The 17220-nt window shown below is 50.5% G+C and overlaps 10 protein-coding genes across 10 annotated transcripts; 5 read left to right on the forward strand and 5 right to left on the reverse strand.

The window, feature by feature from the left end:
- Window positions 1-14: 14 nt before the first annotated feature.
- MIND_01292500 (uncharacterized protein) lies at window positions 15-988 on the reverse strand (the record flags this gene model as incomplete). The annotated part of the gene is made up of 7 exons (XM_037369388.1): window positions 15-30; window positions 84-152; window positions 203-313; window positions 369-679; window positions 733-823; window positions 873-924; window positions 970-988. The coding sequence occupies 7 exons, from the start codon at window positions 986-988 to the stop codon at window positions 15-17; spliced, it is 669 nt and encodes a 222-aa protein (XP_037213886.1).
- Window positions 989-1111: 123 nt separating this feature from the next.
- Window positions 1112-2885, reverse strand: MIND_01292600 (PCI-domain-containing protein; the record flags this gene model as incomplete). The annotated part of the gene is made up of 9 exons (XM_037369389.1): window positions 2762-2885; window positions 2616-2712; window positions 2487-2572; window positions 2296-2437; window positions 2096-2249; window positions 1743-2048; window positions 1543-1690; window positions 1244-1491; window positions 1112-1198 (listed from the first exon to the last, which is right to left on the reverse strand). Exons 1-9 carry the CDS (start codon window positions 2865-2867, stop codon window positions 1112-1114), a joined length of 1374 nt encoding a protein of 457 aa, XP_037213887.1. The 5' UTR covers window positions 2868-2885.
- Window positions 2886-3324: 439 nt separating this feature from the next.
- MIND_01292700 (Casein kinase I isoform delta) lies at window positions 3325-4880 on the forward strand (the record flags this gene model as incomplete). Its single annotated transcript, XM_037369390.1, has 7 exons — window positions 3325-3385; window positions 3431-3705; window positions 3753-3984; window positions 4040-4268; window positions 4319-4534; window positions 4606-4803; window positions 4853-4880. The coding sequence occupies 7 exons, from the start codon at window positions 3325-3327 to the stop codon at window positions 4878-4880; spliced, it is 1239 nt and encodes a 412-aa protein (XP_037213888.1).
- Window positions 4881-6725: 1845 nt separating this feature from the next.
- On the forward strand, window positions 6726-8361 carry MIND_01292800 (uncharacterized protein; the record flags this gene model as incomplete). The annotated part of the gene is made up of 4 exons (XM_037369391.1): window positions 6726-7124; window positions 7173-7490; window positions 7541-8128; window positions 8182-8361. 4 exons carry the CDS (start codon window positions 6726-6728, stop codon window positions 8359-8361), a joined length of 1485 nt encoding a protein of 494 aa, XP_037213889.1.
- A 57-nt stretch (window positions 8362-8418) lies between these two features.
- On the reverse strand, window positions 8419-9396 carry MIND_01292900 (Endosomal cargo receptor; the record flags this gene model as incomplete). The annotated part of the gene is made up of 6 exons (XM_037369392.1): window positions 8419-8479; window positions 8527-8580; window positions 8627-8677; window positions 8724-9040; window positions 9090-9101; window positions 9151-9396. The coding sequence occupies 6 exons, from the start codon at window positions 9394-9396 to the stop codon at window positions 8419-8421; spliced, it is 741 nt and encodes a 246-aa protein (XP_037213890.1).
- A 140-nt stretch (window positions 9397-9536) lies between these two features.
- On the forward strand, window positions 9537-10478 carry MIND_01293000 (uncharacterized protein; the record flags this gene model as incomplete). Its single annotated transcript, XM_037369393.1, has 1 exon — window positions 9537-10478. One exon carries the CDS (start codon window positions 9537-9539, stop codon window positions 10476-10478), a length of 942 nt encoding a protein of 313 aa, XP_037213891.1.
- A 452-nt stretch (window positions 10479-10930) lies between these two features.
- On the forward strand, window positions 10931-13367 carry MIND_01293100 (Cell division control protein Cdc25; the record flags this gene model as incomplete). The annotated part of the gene is made up of 6 exons (XM_037369394.1): window positions 10931-12475; window positions 12535-12627; window positions 12679-12802; window positions 12850-12975; window positions 13032-13158; window positions 13217-13367. 6 exons carry the CDS (start codon window positions 10931-10933, stop codon window positions 13365-13367), a joined length of 2166 nt encoding a protein of 721 aa, XP_037213892.1.
- Window positions 13368-13520: 153 nt separating this feature from the next.
- Window positions 13521-14182, reverse strand: MIND_01293200 (Cytidine deaminase; the record flags this gene model as incomplete). Its single annotated transcript, XM_037369395.1, has 4 exons — window positions 13521-13719; window positions 13775-13815; window positions 13869-14068; window positions 14110-14182. 4 exons carry the CDS (start codon window positions 14180-14182, stop codon window positions 13521-13523), a joined length of 513 nt encoding a protein of 170 aa, XP_037213893.1.
- Window positions 14183-14217: 35 nt separating this feature from the next.
- Window positions 14218-14884, forward strand: MIND_01293300 (Ubiquitin-carboxy extension protein fusion; the record flags this gene model as incomplete). Its single annotated transcript, XM_037369396.1, has 6 exons — window positions 14218-14230; window positions 14257-14284; window positions 14342-14446; window positions 14499-14602; window positions 14656-14815; window positions 14866-14884. The coding sequence occupies 6 exons, from the start codon at window positions 14218-14220 to the stop codon at window positions 14882-14884; spliced, it is 429 nt and encodes a 142-aa protein (XP_037213894.1).
- Window positions 14885-15086: 202 nt separating this feature from the next.
- On the reverse strand, window positions 15087-17183 carry MIND_01293400 (uncharacterized protein; the record flags this gene model as incomplete). The annotated part of the gene is made up of 8 exons (XM_037369397.1): window positions 16932-17183; window positions 16622-16877; window positions 16486-16560; window positions 16375-16441; window positions 16241-16336; window positions 16103-16168; window positions 15411-16047; window positions 15087-15359 (listed from the first exon to the last, which is right to left on the reverse strand). Exons 1-8 carry the CDS (start codon window positions 17175-17177, stop codon window positions 15087-15089), a joined length of 1716 nt encoding a protein of 571 aa, XP_037213895.1. The 5' UTR covers window positions 17178-17183.
- Window positions 17184-17220: the final 37 nt, after the last annotated feature.

Raw genomic sequence — 17220 nt, forward strand, 5'->3', positions numbered from 1 at the left:
AGACGAACTAGTTCTTAAGCGGTCGTAGGCCTAGAGAATATATTAGCTATTTCAGGACAACATCCAGCTGAAATGACACGCACTTGTGGTGTGCCGCTTTGAGAGCAGCGACCTTGGCCTTTTTATCCGCAACACGTTTAGCGATGAGCGTGCTGGAAACAGCATCGATCTAATGAAAACTCAAGGGAGCAAATTCACGTACTCGTACTCCGTTTTCTGCTCCTTTTGGCGCTCGGTTCTCCGGCGAACCAGCGACTTGAGATGACGACGGCGCTGAAGACGGGTGGGGGTAACCAAGCGCTGGATCTTGGGCCTATTCAAGTGTTATATGAGTCATAGCATGAACACAGTGTAGTATAACCACTGACGCTTTGGTGTATGGCTTCTTTCCCTCCTTCTTGGGAGTAACTTCCCGACGGACTACATACTTGCGAACATCGTCCTCCTTGCCGAGGTTGAACATGCGCTTGATTTTAGTCGCGCGCTTGGGGCCGAGACGCTTGGGGAGGACGTTGTCGGTCAGTCCTGCAATGTCGGCGTCACCCTGTTTGACGAGCACAACAGACAGAACGGCAATGTCGGGGCCAACGATGCATCCGCGAACGGACTTGCGCTTGCGTTCGCCAGTACGACGGATTCGATAGCAAGAGTGGCCGTCAGAGAGAAGGAGGCGAACTCGCTGGGGAAGAAGGACACCCTGCTTCATTGGAAAGCCTTGCTTGTCGTTGCCACCAGTGATGCGGAAGACGTAGCCAGCGTATTCGGGCCCAAGGGTGTGTCGGCGGGAACCTCTTGCGAGATCTTTTTGTCATAGACAAACCGACTACAAACGATGGTCAGGGCTGAACAAAATTTCCAGAGACCACACGCACTATTTACGTTCATCGTCAACGTCTATGAGCTTTTGCTGCCCCGTAGCGGGGTCTGAAGAGCTTCAGGCATAGGCTGTATGCTTTAGATGATACGCACTGGCGATGTTGAATTTCATGGCTTGAGGAGGGCGGGAAGATGAGGCGTGACGCCGACAAGACAAGATCAGGAAGTGTCACACTGTTCAGTTATGATGGTATTGATGTTGATATTGATGTGACATTTCTTATCTAATCCTGTTTCAACCGATTTTTACACTCTTCGCATATAGACTCTCCACGACCTTTCCAACCTGTTGCAGAGTCTCAATTGCCGATGTGTAAGTGGTCTGCCGATTGTTAGCGCAAGTGGTAAAGTAAAATCAGCAACACACATCCGCCTCTGTTGCGTCATACACAAGCAAGCAGCCCCGCCCTTGGTCAAGTACACCATGCAGCACCTTGTCTAGAATCATCTGCGATAATTTTGCTTCAACTGCTTGCCGGCCTTGCCCGACCGTCTCGCTAACGTATTCAAGCTCGACTACCGAGTACGGTTCGACAATGCGCAAGAGGTTTTGTTCGAGCAACGTATCGTATAGGGCGGCAAGATGAGACCGAATAGTAGGGTCCGAAGAAAGCTCTGTTGCTCTGATTTAGGATCCACTTCAACTTATCAAGGGAAACCACTAACCGTCCTTGTAATCCCTCAACGCTTTCTCGAAGTCAGCCAGATTACGGTCCTGGTGGGCTCGTGCAATGGCACGCATGCTCTCCACATCTCGCAGTTGGGCATATTTGAGCGCAAGTTTGATGCTGAGTAGTGAATGGACATCTTCTGGCTATATGGACACTCAGTTGTCGATTGGAATTGGGCATCAACGACAGGCTTACCAGGTTCAGCATAACCTTACAAAGAAGCATATACTTGAGTGCTTCCAGTGCGCCTTTCCCGTCAGTGTCAATTGGCTCTCCAGAAGTGACCGCCGGCAGTGCCCCATCCGCTCCTAGCTTTCCAGGGGCCGGTGCAAATGATGCCGCGGACGCCTGAGATTCGAATGCTTCAAAGAAGTAGCTGTACGCTGTCTTGTAATCCTTCTCTTCCGCATGTAGAATCCCAGATTGGATGTCCAGAGCTGACTGCAACGGTGGTGGGGTGTAAATTGAGGCAGCAGATGTTCGTGAAGACGTCAGCGCAGCCTGTGGGAGATGAAATTGAGGATAGTTTTATGAACAACTGATCCAACCTTGGCTTTTGTGATGTTGCCAACGCCGCGGTACACTTTACTTTCCAAAAGATGAACTTCGGTAAGAATTAGCTTGTCGTCTAGTCGCTTAAGTTCTGTCAGCAAGCTCTCGATGATGTTCAGAGCAGGACGGTAGTGCTGCAAATCAAGGTGGCTTAAGTGGCTCAGTCATGAAAATGAAAAGGACAAGATCAACACACATGCCCGCCAAACGCGTTTCCAAGCTGTGCTTCAGGAATATACGCTTCTCGGTCTTTGCCCATGCGATATTGTCTTCGAGAACGCGGATTTGGGTGGGCATACTATCCGGGATGGAATTGAAGTAGTTGAGAAGTGTCCGAACTGCACTTGAGGCATGAGCGGTGCTTTTCTTCGTACTAAGATCGCCTACTCAGTTTGGCCGTTTTGGCTTTCGCGGTACTAGTCATGAAAAACGCGCGAGAAAGGGTAATGACTTGAGCAAGTCCTTCAGCATTTCTGAGCGCGGTCAGCTAGTGGAATGCAGGCTACAAGCACAGACTGTTGATCGCGATAGAGTGTCCCAAGTGTAAGCAAGGCCGTTTCTTGTTCACGCAGTATTTGTGCGTGGGTCTCTGGCGTAACATTCGGTGGTGTCGCTGCAGGAAACAATGAACAACGTTTGAATAAGATGAAAAATTTCCTTACGCCTTGACAGAACCTCCTGGTAAATCTTTTCTGCCTGCTGGGGACTACTTTGAAGAGAGGCTGCTTGTTCAAGAAGATCGGCAGAGGATGTTGAGGCGGACGCCATGAGTGCGACGAGAAGCGACGCGTCAGTGTCAGGTCACGGTCACGCTTTCTTCAAAAATAGTATTTCTCGACGCTGTGGCGCCGAAATTCACAAATAATTTGGCTCTGCTTGCGACCCAACTGGATAATAATAGCTAAACTGCACAGAGACGAAACAAGGTCACCCACCATACATTCTCAGACCAAACTCACAGTCTGACTACGGTTACTGATACCGGCTTCAGCCTCCCCCAAGCGATAGTATTACATCCAGAATGAAATGCATGCTTTTGACTAAGACCTGCCACTGTTGCATATTTTAAGGAAGTGCAAGGATAAGTTCCGCGCGAGGAACGAGGTATAAAGCCAATATAAAGCAATCACAGCACGAGTCGGGCCTTTTCAGAGAAAAAGCCACGGCTGTCACGAAACGTGACGTCGCGTTTTGTTGACAACCATAACAAACTCCGCCCTTTGCCATGGATGCTCTCTTGGGTGGCAAGTACAGGCTAGAAGAAGAAATAGCGGCTGGGGGGTGCGGTGAGTGAAGGCCACTTGTTTGCTGGACGCGCTGACCGCCGTTAGGTCAAGTGTTTATTGGCGTACACAATGTCGCGGGCAAGGAAGTAGCTATCAAGCTTGAACCGGCGATTGCAAAGCATAGTCCACTTCAACAAGAGTCGAAGATCTACAAACGACTCATGGGCAATACTGGCATCCCATGGATAATGTGGTCAGGCCGGCAGGGTGACTATAACGTCATGGTCATTGACCTCCTTGGCCCGTCTCTTGAAGACCTTTTCAAGATGTGCAATCGTCACTTTTCTCTCAAAACCGTCCTCCTCCTTGCAGACCAACTTGTGTGTTGCCTTGAAATGGTTGTCTGTCGATTGACATTTGCTCCTAGATTTCTCGCATCGAGTTCATCCACTCCCATGGATTTGTTCACCGCGACATAAAACCCGCCAATTTCGTCATGGGCACGGGCCGGGCAGTCAACATGGTCAATGTTATCGACTTTGGTCTGGCGAAAAAATTCTGGGATTCCCGCACATCATTACACATCCCCTTCAAACAGGATGACTTCCACGGCGTTGGGACATCTCTCTTCGCTGCTATCAACACTCATATTGGTATCGGTGCGTCTGTGCCCCCCCCCTTGCGGCTTCATTTGGCTTACGGCGCGTTTTCCAGAATCTTCTCGACGCGATGACCTTGAGTCTCTTGCCTATATGCTTATATATTTTCTACGGGGCACCCTTCCTTGGCGCAAATTACGCGCGCCGGCTGCTCCCCCTTCTACTTATGTTTCCGGCTCACACCCCTATAACCCTGTTTCTGCGACATGGGATTTGATTCGCGATGCTAAACTGTCCGCTGAACCATTGCTGACTTGCGGTCTACCACCCGAGTTTGATGTCTTGTGAGTCTGAATCAAAAAATTGACCCATTACTCACTGTCTGAACTCGTAGGTATCGATACGCCCGGGGTCTCGAATTCGATGATTTACCTGACTACGCCGGTTTACGTGCTCTGTTTCGTGGTTTAGCCGAGCGACTGGAGTTCTCATACGACGATGAATTCGACTGGACCGTTCCGCCTCCCAAGGGCAAACCAGCGCCGATAGGGCCCACTGCGGCCAAAGGGCGTTACTGTGAAGCATGTCATCGCCGGGAAACGGAACGCCGGTAGACTTTGGAAGCACGAGCAGTCTGGAGACCTATCGTTCTTCCTTTTACTGCAACTGCTCAGTTTGTAGGCAACTGGCTCCGACGTTGTGCGGAAGACATATCCAGCCGAATTCCAGCACGCGCCCCGCCATCTCATCACCACGCTCAAGCCACGTTCCCGCATTCACCTTCTTCTATCATTGCGCTCATGACCCCCTTACAATTCCATACTGCAATGAGGTGCATAGGCCTCATCGGCCGACCCAGTGTTTGTTGTATCGCTACTGGTGCGTGGGTTTTCCATTTTGGGTAGCTCAGTGTTCTGATCAACTCTAGTCTTGCTATTGCACAATTGTATCTTTAATTATTCTTCGGTGTAGATATTCCAGGGCTATCGAGTCGTTTCTGAACTGCCAACTGTGTACTTGATACTGACAATGGATGGAGAGTATCCAACGACACTACTCGCTCAAAAATCTTTCCTTCTCCTTTTCGTGTGCCTCGGCGTGTCCTGCGCAAGCATTTGCTGCCGCATCTCTCTTGGCGACGTTGGTGGCAAGCGCTAAAAATATAGCCCAGCCAGATCCGAACATGCTGAGAGTAGCAACGAGCACAGTAATGAAGGCTCTTGCTGGTTTCAAGGGTGTCTGAAAACGACACAGATAAACAACGTCGATTGTTGCCGGTCCATCGAGCGTTAGCGGAAGAAGGTGGCTGACGTTGTATTGGTCACTGGCCGCGGGAGCACCACCAGTAAGGACTGCGAATTCATTTGACACAGAAAAGACATCGGGACTGCCTGCAACAGGAGGGTAGGTCGCAAAAAGGGTGGCGTTGATAGCAGCCGAGTTAAGGAGGAAATTATTGGGCGATGGGTTCCCCAGATCGATGCGCAAAGCAGCATATATACTCTGAATGGCGTTCGAGAGTGGGTTGAATGTGATGTTGTCGATAATAGGTCTGTTCCCTTGTGTGATAGGATCACTGAGGAAATACTGATAGAATGTGAGGTTGGAGTAAGAAATGAACGACGCCGGTATGGTGAATGTTGGCACAGACGTCGCGCAAGTGGCCTTGGTCCCAAGAGCGGCGGGGCAGAAGGGGAAGTCTGCCTGGAGCGAAATTATAGTTGGATATGGCGTCGAGGCGTTAGAAAATTGGGCCAAGGTAAATATGCGGGCGGCAAGATCATTTGAGCTTGATCCTGTAACGGCGTCGAGAACAGCGCCGCGAGCGTCGCGCGTAGCGTTAAAATTCCCGCTTTGCTTGTTTCGCACGGCTCTCGCAGCGCCCATCAGTGTGTTATATTTGCCCGCAAGAGAGGACATAGAAAAATCGGTTCGAGCCGTGAACTCATATTCGTCATTACGACAGGTAATGAGAGCGGAATAATCGATGGTGAACGTATTGACGTTTCCGGTGAGATATATAGACGAAACGTCGCAATTATCGAGGAGGTCGCCTTTGTAGGATATTCCCGAGTCGCCGGCGTTGGCAGTGACGACTGAAGCAAGAATATAAGGAAAGAGTGTGTAGTTTGTGGTGAACGCGTCCCCAACATTCAAGACGTGCTTATCGCAAAGCGTGCCTGGTTTAGGTCTGAGCGATGGTAGATAGTTATGGAACCAATGGGTCTGGGTGACGTTGTAGTCGGACTTGAAGACGGTCGTAGTCTCGTAAGCCGTTAGAGCGACTGGGGGTGTTGATCAGAAGTCGTGAACGCAAATAGGTCAAGTAAACTTGCCATTAATAGTCGTAAGAAAGGCAAGTACTATCGCAGCGCCGACGGTAGACCAGAGGGTGAAGTTACGCCAAGGGAACTCGCGAGTGAGGGGGTAGTCGAGGCCCATAGCTGTAGAAGGGAGACTGCAATGTCTGGCTTGTCTATAAATTCATTTTTCTTGAGAACGCATAGGGGGCGCCTTCAATCAAGACAGTCATTTAAAAACAAGACAGAGGAGAGTTGGTTTTTGAGCTTGAGCATTGATGAATTGATATCTGGGTCTAGGAAGAACTTGGAGAGCGATAATCTATGTCACAGTGTGGCACACAATCAACAAGTCTTGCTTGTTGGTATCGACGTCGACACTGACCATCTTGATTCTTCGGGCATTACCAGCAATGCCGCCCTGATTCATCTCCTTTAACATGGCAGTTGCGACTTGCTCCTAACTTTCTTCATACTTCCGTTTTACCTCCGAATGCGGCTATGATGCACTTGCCTACACCTCCGCTCGCAGGCCTGTCTCCACTTCCCTCTCCAAGCCCAAGTTGCAAGCCTTCCTTCATCAGCTCTCTCTCCAGACTCCCGACAGACCCCGAATCCTCCCGCTCGTCATGGAGCTCCGACTCCGACTCGGATTGGGAGGATGACAACTTGGATATAGATCATGATTTTGACGAAGACTGGTGGGACGACTGGCCGCTCGACTGGGACGGGAAAGGTCTACTTCAACGATTAGTCGAGGCAGAGTCTTGCACTGAACACGCGCCTGTTTCGCTTCCACTCTTTCGACTCAATGTACGCGACTTGTTAGATGAAGTCGAGAAGTTTGCAGGAGCACAAGTCACGGATATTCCCGTAGTCGGCAAAGGCGCCAACTTCTTCGTTCGTTATACTCATCTTCTCCTCCATGGCTTCATTTAATGTGGGCAGGGAATGCATCTTGTGCTGGAGAATGCGCAAAATCTTCTCGCCCGAATCGCTCGTATCGACATTAACTGGTTAACTTATGACGACAAAGATGAGCTCGTGAACCAACAAATTTCCGATGTGGAGTTCGAATCTGCTGTTTACCGACTTCTCGTTCAGTATCCCAATATAAAGGCTGCCAACCTACTATACTCTCGACCACCTCGGTATAGTAATAATATTGGCACAACGCCGTCGGGTGATGTGCAAGGTCGTGCATTATTCCTCTTCCACAAGACCGAAGGTGTCAATAATGTGTGGCCCTTGGATCCGCTACAAAGGGTGGGTTCACTCAGATTTTTGTGTCGCCTCACTCAGCATAATTCTGGTAGCTCGCTCTTCTTGACCGGTGCGCTGAGATTCGGGGCGCCTTGTTTGGGCTCGACCTTCCTAATAACTTCGTTGAATCGTGGACTGCTCTTCGACTACCGTGGACGAACCTCGATGGCATCCAGATCACACCAACACGTTCGTTCACTCTCGCGCTTCTCACCCGAAAGCTGGAGGAGGTTATTCCGGATGCAAACGAATGTCCTCACGTCGGCCCTGAAAGGGATGGAGTAGCCATGGTTGGACCCAAAGCCCTTGCTGCCAAAGTGTCACTAAAACAACTTATCTCCATGATCCTGCCAGACGACAAGGAGGACCATCTTGGCCTCTATCGACTTGTCCTTGAACACGGCGACTATGGGATCCACAACATGTCCATTGTCGAAGAAGAATCTGAAACCCTTGTGACGTCATTGTATGATTGGGAGTCTGGTCATATCATACCCGCTCTTCTTTCCAACCCACAACTCGCAGTCTATGTCGACCTTCAGCTGGATAACGAGAGCCAGCCAACTATCTCACGGATTTGGGAGGGAATAACTGAAGAAGCACATGCGGAGCAACTGGGCTATGCCAAGTACTATTACGATGTGAGCACTCGAAAGAAATCAAGTCCACATCTTGATCGCTGATTCTCGAGTAGGCCCTCCAACGACATCACCCGCAATATTTTTCGATTCTCAAGCAAGCCAGGGACGCGCGACACATTTGGACTGCATTAATCTCATTTGGTGAAGGGGTTGATGACCATGAACTCTATTTCGGGCGTCTGGGGAACTGGGCTGAAGAGGCTTTGTATCGACTCCGTTCCGTAGACATCTAAAAGACCCATCCATTCATCACAGTACATCGACTTACATAACGCAAGGAACGCTCGGCGTCAAACTTTATACCGTCGCCCAGTCTTAGTGAAGAATGTCTGTAAGACGTAGACCTGAAAGCTACCCGGAAATTGTAAGACCAAGTTAAGCAAGGGAAAGGGGCATACACAGCCATGCCAATTATAGCGACGCTTTCAATGATCGCATACCAGAACAAGCGACTAGAAGCCATGAGCAGGGAGGGGACGGAGAGCCACGAATGCGTACTTTTGTGTAGACTTGACAATCGAAAAACCGCGATTTTCTCGTGTGTGGAAGCTAACAGCACGTTGAACATCTTAAATATCTATCCAGAAACGCTCACTGTTTTTGCGTCCTCTTGACGTTCATCAGCATCCCGTTCAGCCTGAACACGCTCTCCTCCAGAGGACTGGTATGTTCAGAAATTTGACCAGGCTTCGCTGGCGGGTCTCTCCGCGGTTCGCTCTCTACCATGATATCGAAGTCGACAAGTTTCTCTGTGAGCGTTGACATGTCGTTCTCGAAACAGAATGCGTATTCGCCGACGTGGTTAGCGGTGAAAACATAGTCGCCCTGACGCTCCCGCTGGCCTTCAAGCATGATTTTGTCATTTGGGTCTTTGACATCAAAGTCGATATCAAACGAGCCACCGGATTGCACCTAGAACACGTATAATGACTGAAAGGTCAAGATGGGAGCACGGACGTACAGCGAAATAGAACTTGGCGGGGGTAAGTTATTGTTTAGACAGCATAATTAGCGACACGTACACCAATCTTTTCACCCGCCTTGTCAACTTCGGTGTAGAAACATAGTCGCTCGTTGGCTGAGATTGCGGTCGTGAGTGCAGAGGCGTGCGCGTGGATAACGAGACAGAGAGTGGTTATTAGTGGTAATAAAATCATGGCCAAGTTTGAGAACAGAAATGCGTGTGACGCGCTGCGTGACCCTGCTTGAGCATCGGCTGCATCGCTCACCTCCATCCATCCAGCCGCGAACTCCCAACTTAATGCCATTTGGCATCAATGCATACCGAAGGATGCCAGTGTGTTGCACGCTTGTCATCAGCTTCATTGTTGTAGGCTTTATTATTGTTGAGGAACAGTGCAGCCATCACTCTATTGTCTGTCGCTCTACTTAACATGAGAGTTCTGGCATGGATCCACCCATTCACGAAATGCGGCCTTTACCATCTCCACCCGCCATGAAATTTCCCGACACAATCTGGCCCCAAGAACGCCTTCCTCAAACGACTGTCACGAATACCTATGTCCTCCGTTTACCCATTGGCCGTAAACCTCCAACGACGAGTTGTGTTGGTCCGCGCCCACCCAGAGCTCGTTCTCCCGCGTCTTCTACATGCAGCATTACTTCTGCGGACTTCTGGGCACCCTTGACGGACAGCGAGCCAGACACACCGCCGACTTCGGATGATGAGGCCTTCGATGCGCCTCCTCCCGTTGCTGCACCAAATCCCCGGAAGAAACGGACTAAGCCTGCCAACATCGTGATTCCCAAAACGATTACCCAGCTTCCAGCTACATCTGCCCTCTCACCTCTTTCTCCACTGTCCCCTGCACTAAACAACAACTCTCCTAATGCACGGGTCAGAAAGCTGGCCAAGCTCACGCGTACTCTCGGCGAGAATGTACCTGTAGAGCTCGTTTTTCCTTCCTCCACGGCATCTGGATCGCACCTGATGACATCCCCGACGTCTCCAATCCATTTTGCTCGAGCCAGTCGCGAGCCATCAACTCCAACACCCGCTCGTAGATCTCCGGGAACTACAGCAGTTGGGTTGCACTATGCTTTGGGATTACATGCGCCCAAACCAGCTAAACAACCACTCACAACCACGGCATCACCTCCTCCTTTCACCAATGTCTTCACTATGGACTCGCAGTCCTGGGATCGTGCTCGGACCGCCGTACTGAACCCGCCTAAAACGAAAAACAAATCGAAATTCCGTATTCAGGCTATGTTGCCCAAGGTTGACAACGGCCGCGGCACGTGGCGCAAAAAGGAGAATACGTGGAGTGGGGAATGGAACGTCGAGGACATGCAGGAGCTTCAGCTCCGCCTAAGGCGCTTGCGCTAATGTCACCCGGTTTTTGACCGAAAACGAACACTTGATGTCTACCTTATGGATCGCCCACTAATCATGAAGATCCCTCACTATCGTCACTCCTTGCCTTTAATCTTTATGTATACCTTCTCTGGCTGGGCCTTGCTGTATCATTACGATTTCATGTTGTATCGTGTTTCTTGAAGTTGTAACAATTAAATTGACTGTCACGTGACGCCTTGGTTCTCACTCTCAAGCTTCGTTTAGTTCGTTCAGCACTACTACGGTCAAGTCAATTGCCCGACTACAAACCCGACCATGTTGCTTAAGCCTCACTGGAGAGCCCTATCCTGACGCTCAATGACCTTTTGTCAACTTTGCTCATGCCTTTGCTTGGACCGCATTGATTGAATGAAGTCAAAGCATGTCCCATCGCACGACTATAAAGACTGGTTACTGGTTTGTGACCACAACTTACCACCCACATGTCTGATACGCCCAACGACCATCTTCATGGCATCCAGAGGAAATCAGGCGTTCAAATGCCTCATGACGAAAGCGAAGCAGCCAATGTGCCTCCGGCCGCTCTATCAACGTCTATTTCAACGATTGAAGACATATACCCTTCCCTCAAGGCCACAGCCAGGTCATTACGGTCCCTCACTGCTCCACAACAATTCGACCAACTGGTCACGGTCATTCCCGTCTTTCTCAGTGCCACTCAATCGATCCTTCGAAACTTCAGGGCCGACACCTTTCTTATGAGCTTCTCTACGCCAGCGGCCATACACAATGCCATTGCTCGCACGTGTCTGAATGTGCGCGATTGGGTGCGACGGCTTTCCGGGCAGGAGCCGCTTGTGGAGAACGAAATAAAGCAGACCATCCAAATGACGGATTCCATTTTACACTGTCTATTCCTCCTCCATCAAACCTCGGACGCTTTGAAAGAGAGAATCGCACGGAAGCCTTTACCCGGCATGCCTGGAAATGAGACAACAGAAGAGGATGCGCCGAATGATGACGACGAGGCCCGTCATTCTCCAACCGCTCCGACATCAGCCAGTGTCAGTGGATCTTCGCTTGGACGGGAAACGCGCCGAAGCGAGACTCTCAGTCCAATATCTCCTCTTGAAGAAACCCCAACAGATGCGGCACGGTTTGAAACTCTCCAGTCGTTCTTATACGATTGCAGTGATCCTGCCTCGCCAGCCGACACAGTCGAGATGCCCATACCCGAGCTTATGATCCACACGGACACAGACGGGCATCTCCAAGCCGCGTCATTCTCTTCATTGGTCCTCCTTCTCACCTCATTCCAAGCACTTGGTTTGGATGAAAACATGGCGGAGACGTTTTTCCTCTCCTTCCGTCTTTTCAGCTCCCCCGAAAAACTGATGGACGTCTTCGAGGCCCGGTGGGATGTACCAAAACCCCCTTCCGCATATGAACTCTCACCGAGTCAAGAGCGTGTGTGGCAAAGACATGTCGTGCATGTTCGCAACTCAATCGCACATCTGGTCATCACGTGGCTCGAAGACTATTGGCGGCACGATAAAGATATCAGCATCGTCGCCCGCTTGCGTTCCTTTATCGAGGGCTTTAAGCCCAACGGGGTCTTAGAATCGGACGCAGACCTAGCCATCAAGTCGTTGGAGCTAGCCCTCGAGCGCAAATTCTTGACCAGATTCGAGCATGCAAAAGCAGCAGCCGCGAGTCGTAAGACTCCCGAGGTTGTAGCAGTGCTGCCCTTTGCAATCCATGGCGCCTGTGATTTCGATATATTGGGCCTAAATTCGCCACAAGGTGTTGCGCAGCTTTCTGAACAATTCGCATGGAAAAGCCAGTCACATTATCTCAAGATTGACCCAGAAGATCTTGTCCGCTCATGGCTCGCCGAGGCTCCGTCGTTTTGCGAACTCCAGCGGTTCGAAGAAAACACGCTAGTTTGGGTTGTTCATTCTGTAGTGACGCAGGAATCCCGAGCTGACCGAGTTCGGATCGTCCAGTTTTGGCTTGCAGTTGCCACGGTATGCATATCTATTCTCTGCGTTATCGACCTATCTATCTCAACTGATAACTATTCAAGACCTCTGTGGAACTGCGAAACTTTTCTGCTGCTTCGTCTATCTTTGGTGGCCTAGTTTATGCTAGTGTGGAGCGACTATGGAAGACCATCCTGGTGGGCTCTCCGATCCACTTTTGCATGTTCAATGAGTCTGAATCTTCCTAGGAGCTCAGTGTTGAAAGCAAAGAGCAATACCGGGCGCTTGACAACTTGCTCAATGGCTATAACAACTACTCCGTTTATCGACGCGCTGTCGCCGCTTACGATCTTCCGACCGTCCCGATTATGAGTGCGCTTGTTGCCCTGGCGGTTTCCCTTCCTCTGATTAGTCTTCAGCTGTCCTGCGCAAGGACGTCATCTCAGCGAAACAGATAACCGGCATGCCTCAAAACATCGAGGGCAGAGGCGACGAAAAACTCATTAATCTTCACGCTTTTCGAAAGCTCAACACAGTTATTCAGTGTTTGTCCTACTCGTTTGATCTTTTGTCCTGTGTGTACTAACTGGTCTTGTCAAAGTCATGGAATCCTGCTTCGTCATCTACAAGATTGACCCACTACTCAGACACCAGGGTCTCATCTTAGGCCAAACGACAGTTCCGCCGGACATGATTGCAGACATGGAATTCGAAGCAGACAGGCTCAGGTACATTTTTGTTTGGCAACCATCAGCGCAGATTCACTAAACAGTATTTTGCCTCTAGTCTCGCTCTCGAGCCCACTCCCCCGAAATTCATCAAGAAGGGCCAAACATGGCTGCAGGTCATAGATGGCTCGGTTGACGACCCTACTTTCTCATTTACCATTCACGATCTTCCCGCGCAAGCGGATGCATCCACATCAGGGCCTTCTTAAACATTAGCTATCACTATGTAGCTGTAGTAGGGAGAAGTTTTCCAGAACTTGAAGGCGGGCTTGATATGAACAAAATTCAAAGTATGAACCACTCAAGTTAATACATATTGGTACAACTTACACGTGTCTTCCTATGCGATCTTTTCTTTCTCGTCAATCTCTCGGCAATTCTAAATGTTCTGGCCCGAAGCTATCCGGAAGCAACTCCCCGATACTCGTCTCTTTCACGCTGCTGAAATCTTTCGTGGTCAAATAGTTGCCAGGAATAAGCAAGATGGGCATGTCTTGCGTGCAGAACTCGCGGATGAACTGACGGCAGATTCCACAGGGGCTGATAGACGAATGGACGTTCCTGGAGCCAACATTTAAAATCGCTGAGGTCAAAAGGAAAGAAAGACGAGGCATACGTGACGACAGCGAGAGCGATGAATGACCTAGTCCCCTCGCTCTTCGATATGTCGGTCAGTGACGGCTCTCTTCCAGGACGCTGATTTGGTTTACCACTGCTTTGACAAACGCAGTTCGTTCAGCACAAATGGTACCGCCTGTTTGTTTGGAATAAGCGATTGTGGGGGGGTTAGGGAGATAAGAACCGTATGATGCATTCTCAATGTTAGCCCCCTTGAATATCGTCCCGTTTGCCGCCAGTAGGGCGGCGCCAACAGGGAACTTTGAGTATGGACTGTAGGTGTGGTTCTTTGCTGTTGGAAATAAGGCTTCCTGCTGTCTTGGTCAATAGTACACTTGCCCTCGAACGCAGCCTCGATGAGTGATTCTCGCTGCTCGACCGACAGCGTCCAGAGCCGAGTCGACATCGTGTTGCAGAGATAAGATAGCAACGGAACGTCACATGCTTCTGAGCAGTAACTGTGACATCCTGCTTTGTCAGCTACACTCCCTCAAACCACTCGCTGCAAGTATGTGGTCGTTTCAAAAAATAGCAGGGCGGTTTTCTAACAAGCTCTACACTACAGCATGCAGATTTTCGTCAAGACCCTTACGGGCAAGACCATCACCCTCGAGGTGGAGTCTTCGGACACCATCGACAATGTCAAGGCCAAAATCCAGGACAAGGAAGGGTGGGTCGTGGATGCAGTACCTTGTGTCGTTCTAAACCCATCTATTCAAAAGGATTCCCCCAGACCAACAACGTCTTATTTTCGCGGGGAAGCAGCTTGAAGATGGCCGCACCCTTTCCGACTACAACATCCAAAAAGAGTCGACTCTCCATCTCGGTATGATTACTCGGCCACCACAGTCTAGGTTTTCCGACTTATGTGCTATCCAGTCCTGCGTCTGCGTGGTGGAATCATTGAGCCCTCGCTCAAGGTGCTCGCCTCCAAGTACAACTGCGACAAACAAATCTGCCGCAAATGCTACGCCCGTCTCCCTCCTCGTGCAACCAATTGCCGCAAGAGGTCGTGTGGCCACTCTTCCCAGCTCCGCCCGTCCGTTGTTTTGTTCTATTGTTGTTGGTCACCATTGACTTGGATTGCAGCAAGAAGAAGCTCAAGTAGTTATATGCGGTATTTGTTATGTGTATGCCACGTGAATCGGGGGACGAATACATGCATTCATTCATCCACTTGCCAACCAAACTAAACTAGCCGGCCACCACTTATCAGAGACAGACAGAGTTACTACAACTATCGCTGCGACATGGGGTTGCACACACAAAGAAAGAAAGAAAGATAGGAAAACTAAGGAGAAGGATACCATCTACGGCTCGTCTTTCGTGGGCTCTTCTTTGGCTCCAAGATGAGGGTCGATGGCCTCGCTGCCAGCACTTGGAGTCTCGGCTTCACCGTTTGCGTCTTCGCCGTTCTGAGGTGGGTATTGGAATGGCGCAGGTACGGTCATAACACGTTGGAATCGGTTGCGAAAGTCGTCGGTGGATGGGGGGCCATTTGGAGGTCCGCCAGCGCCGGGAGGGTACGGATAAGCGCCGGGAGGGAAACCTTCTGGGTGTTCATAGCGTATACCAGTGCGACGCTGTGCATTAGAGTAAATTAACGGCTTAACATGATGATGATGAAGGCGTACAGCATGGTCCCAACGATCCCAGGCCTCGGCAATAATCGGCTCCAGGGATGCCAATTCCTCGTTTGTCATGTTGAGGGTGCGAAGAAGATGCTGCTTCAAGAGCGGCGCGCAAGAGAAAGAGAGCAACAGTGTTGTGGCAAATGTCTGACCACCGGCAACTGGCCCCTGAGGAAACGGAGGTTCGCCTTGAGGTGGCGGTGGCTGGGCAGCAACAAGTTGCTGAAGATGGAGTTCATGAGGAAGAACGGGCTGGTAATTTCCTTCTGCATCGACTCGGTATACAGCGCTTGCAGCCCCTCCGCCCACATCGTCCACAGGTGGCATGATCTCATTGCCCATATCAAGGCCAAGCTCACGAAGCTTGCGCTGTTTTACGAGAGCTCTATGTTTTCGTTGACGCTCTCTGGCTGCAGCTCGGACTCGGTCACGTCTTGCTGCTTCGTCTGGTGTTAGACTGTCGTCGGAAAGAGCACCTCTTGGTGTTGGCGCTGGAGGGGCAGAGAGATATTGGGGTCCTGGGTAGTGGGCAGCCACGTCTGGTGCATCGGTGAAGGAGGCCATGGGGTCGATTGGCAATCTATCGCGTTCTCGCTTTCTTCGTTGACGTTCTGCGGCTTTTTCACGCTTGGTGCGCTGGCTGGGGGTCTCGTTGTCACGGGTACGTTTTCTTCCACTGCCAGTCGGGCTGTCACCGTCCATATACTAGCTGGGCGTCGATGCTGATGCGTGACGACGAGCGGTGACGAGCGCGCGTATGCCTGGGTAACGGTGAGGGTCACAGTGGGAGGAGAGTCGTCAGGCGATGCTGACAAAGCTGTTTAAACACCCACGATTTTGATCCCATCAATTTACTGATTCCTCCACCCCTATCCGGATTTGGACAGCCCGAGTGAAATACGTTGTCGACAGGATCCCCAGCTTGTTTCCTGGCGTGGATATGACCCCATTTTTGCCGTGTGAGAACTTGATTCCATTCTTCCATGCCTTCTGCACATCGATATAGACCAGGATTGGTGAAGGATGGTTCATTCCTGTCCTAGTCAGCAAACTTTCTGGAGATGATGTCAACACAAACCAGCCACTATCGCACCGTGGGCATATAGCCCCAATGAGATGAGTCCCTTGCCCATGCACGATATGCCTTCGTTTCCTGCAGATAAGTAGAAAAAAATCAGCAGGCACTTTGTTTTGCACCAAAAATCAGTACTGACGAATCTTCTCCCAGGCTTCTTCAGTTGTCCCATGTATCGCAACTGTTCCCTTCCAATGCAACGAGGTTGGCTTCAAGAAACCGGTTTCCATAACGTGCGACACGCCTCGCTCTGGAGAACGCCTGAACCACCACGTCATTCCTGCGCCTCTTGGCTCGTGCACAAGCTCAAACTCTGGGTCTATTGACGAGCCGGTTTTGGCCGCCATGGCTTCAAGCGTCTTGAACTTGACCTGACTAAGTAGCGGATGCTTGAGCTAGGCAAAACTCTCGTCAAACTCATCGGTGCAAGTTCTGAATGATAAACGCACTAGTCGCTCCACATTGACCCATCCACCGTCTCTCTTGGAATCGCCACTTGGTAGTTCGGGATCAGCCACGTCGTCCAGAGCTGACTTGACTTTGTCTGCATCGGGAGAGGGCCTTTTCTTCTTTCTGAGATACCATGGATTTGTCACCCATGGTCTCACATAGGTTGAGTTGAGTGCTCGCAAAACTGGCCCATTGCCTGTCGACAGTGTATGCTGGAGGGGGAAAACCATAAGACCGTAACTCATTGTAACGCGCACATCACGAAAGTGACCGCGAGTAACACCCTCG

Source organism: Mycena indigotica, assembly GCF_014461135.1.
Source record: "Mycena indigotica strain 171206Taipei chromosome Unknown Mind.scaff0014, whole genome shotgun sequence".
Lineage (NCBI taxonomy): Eukaryota > Fungi > Basidiomycota > Agaricomycetes > Agaricales > Mycenaceae > Mycena > Mycena indigotica.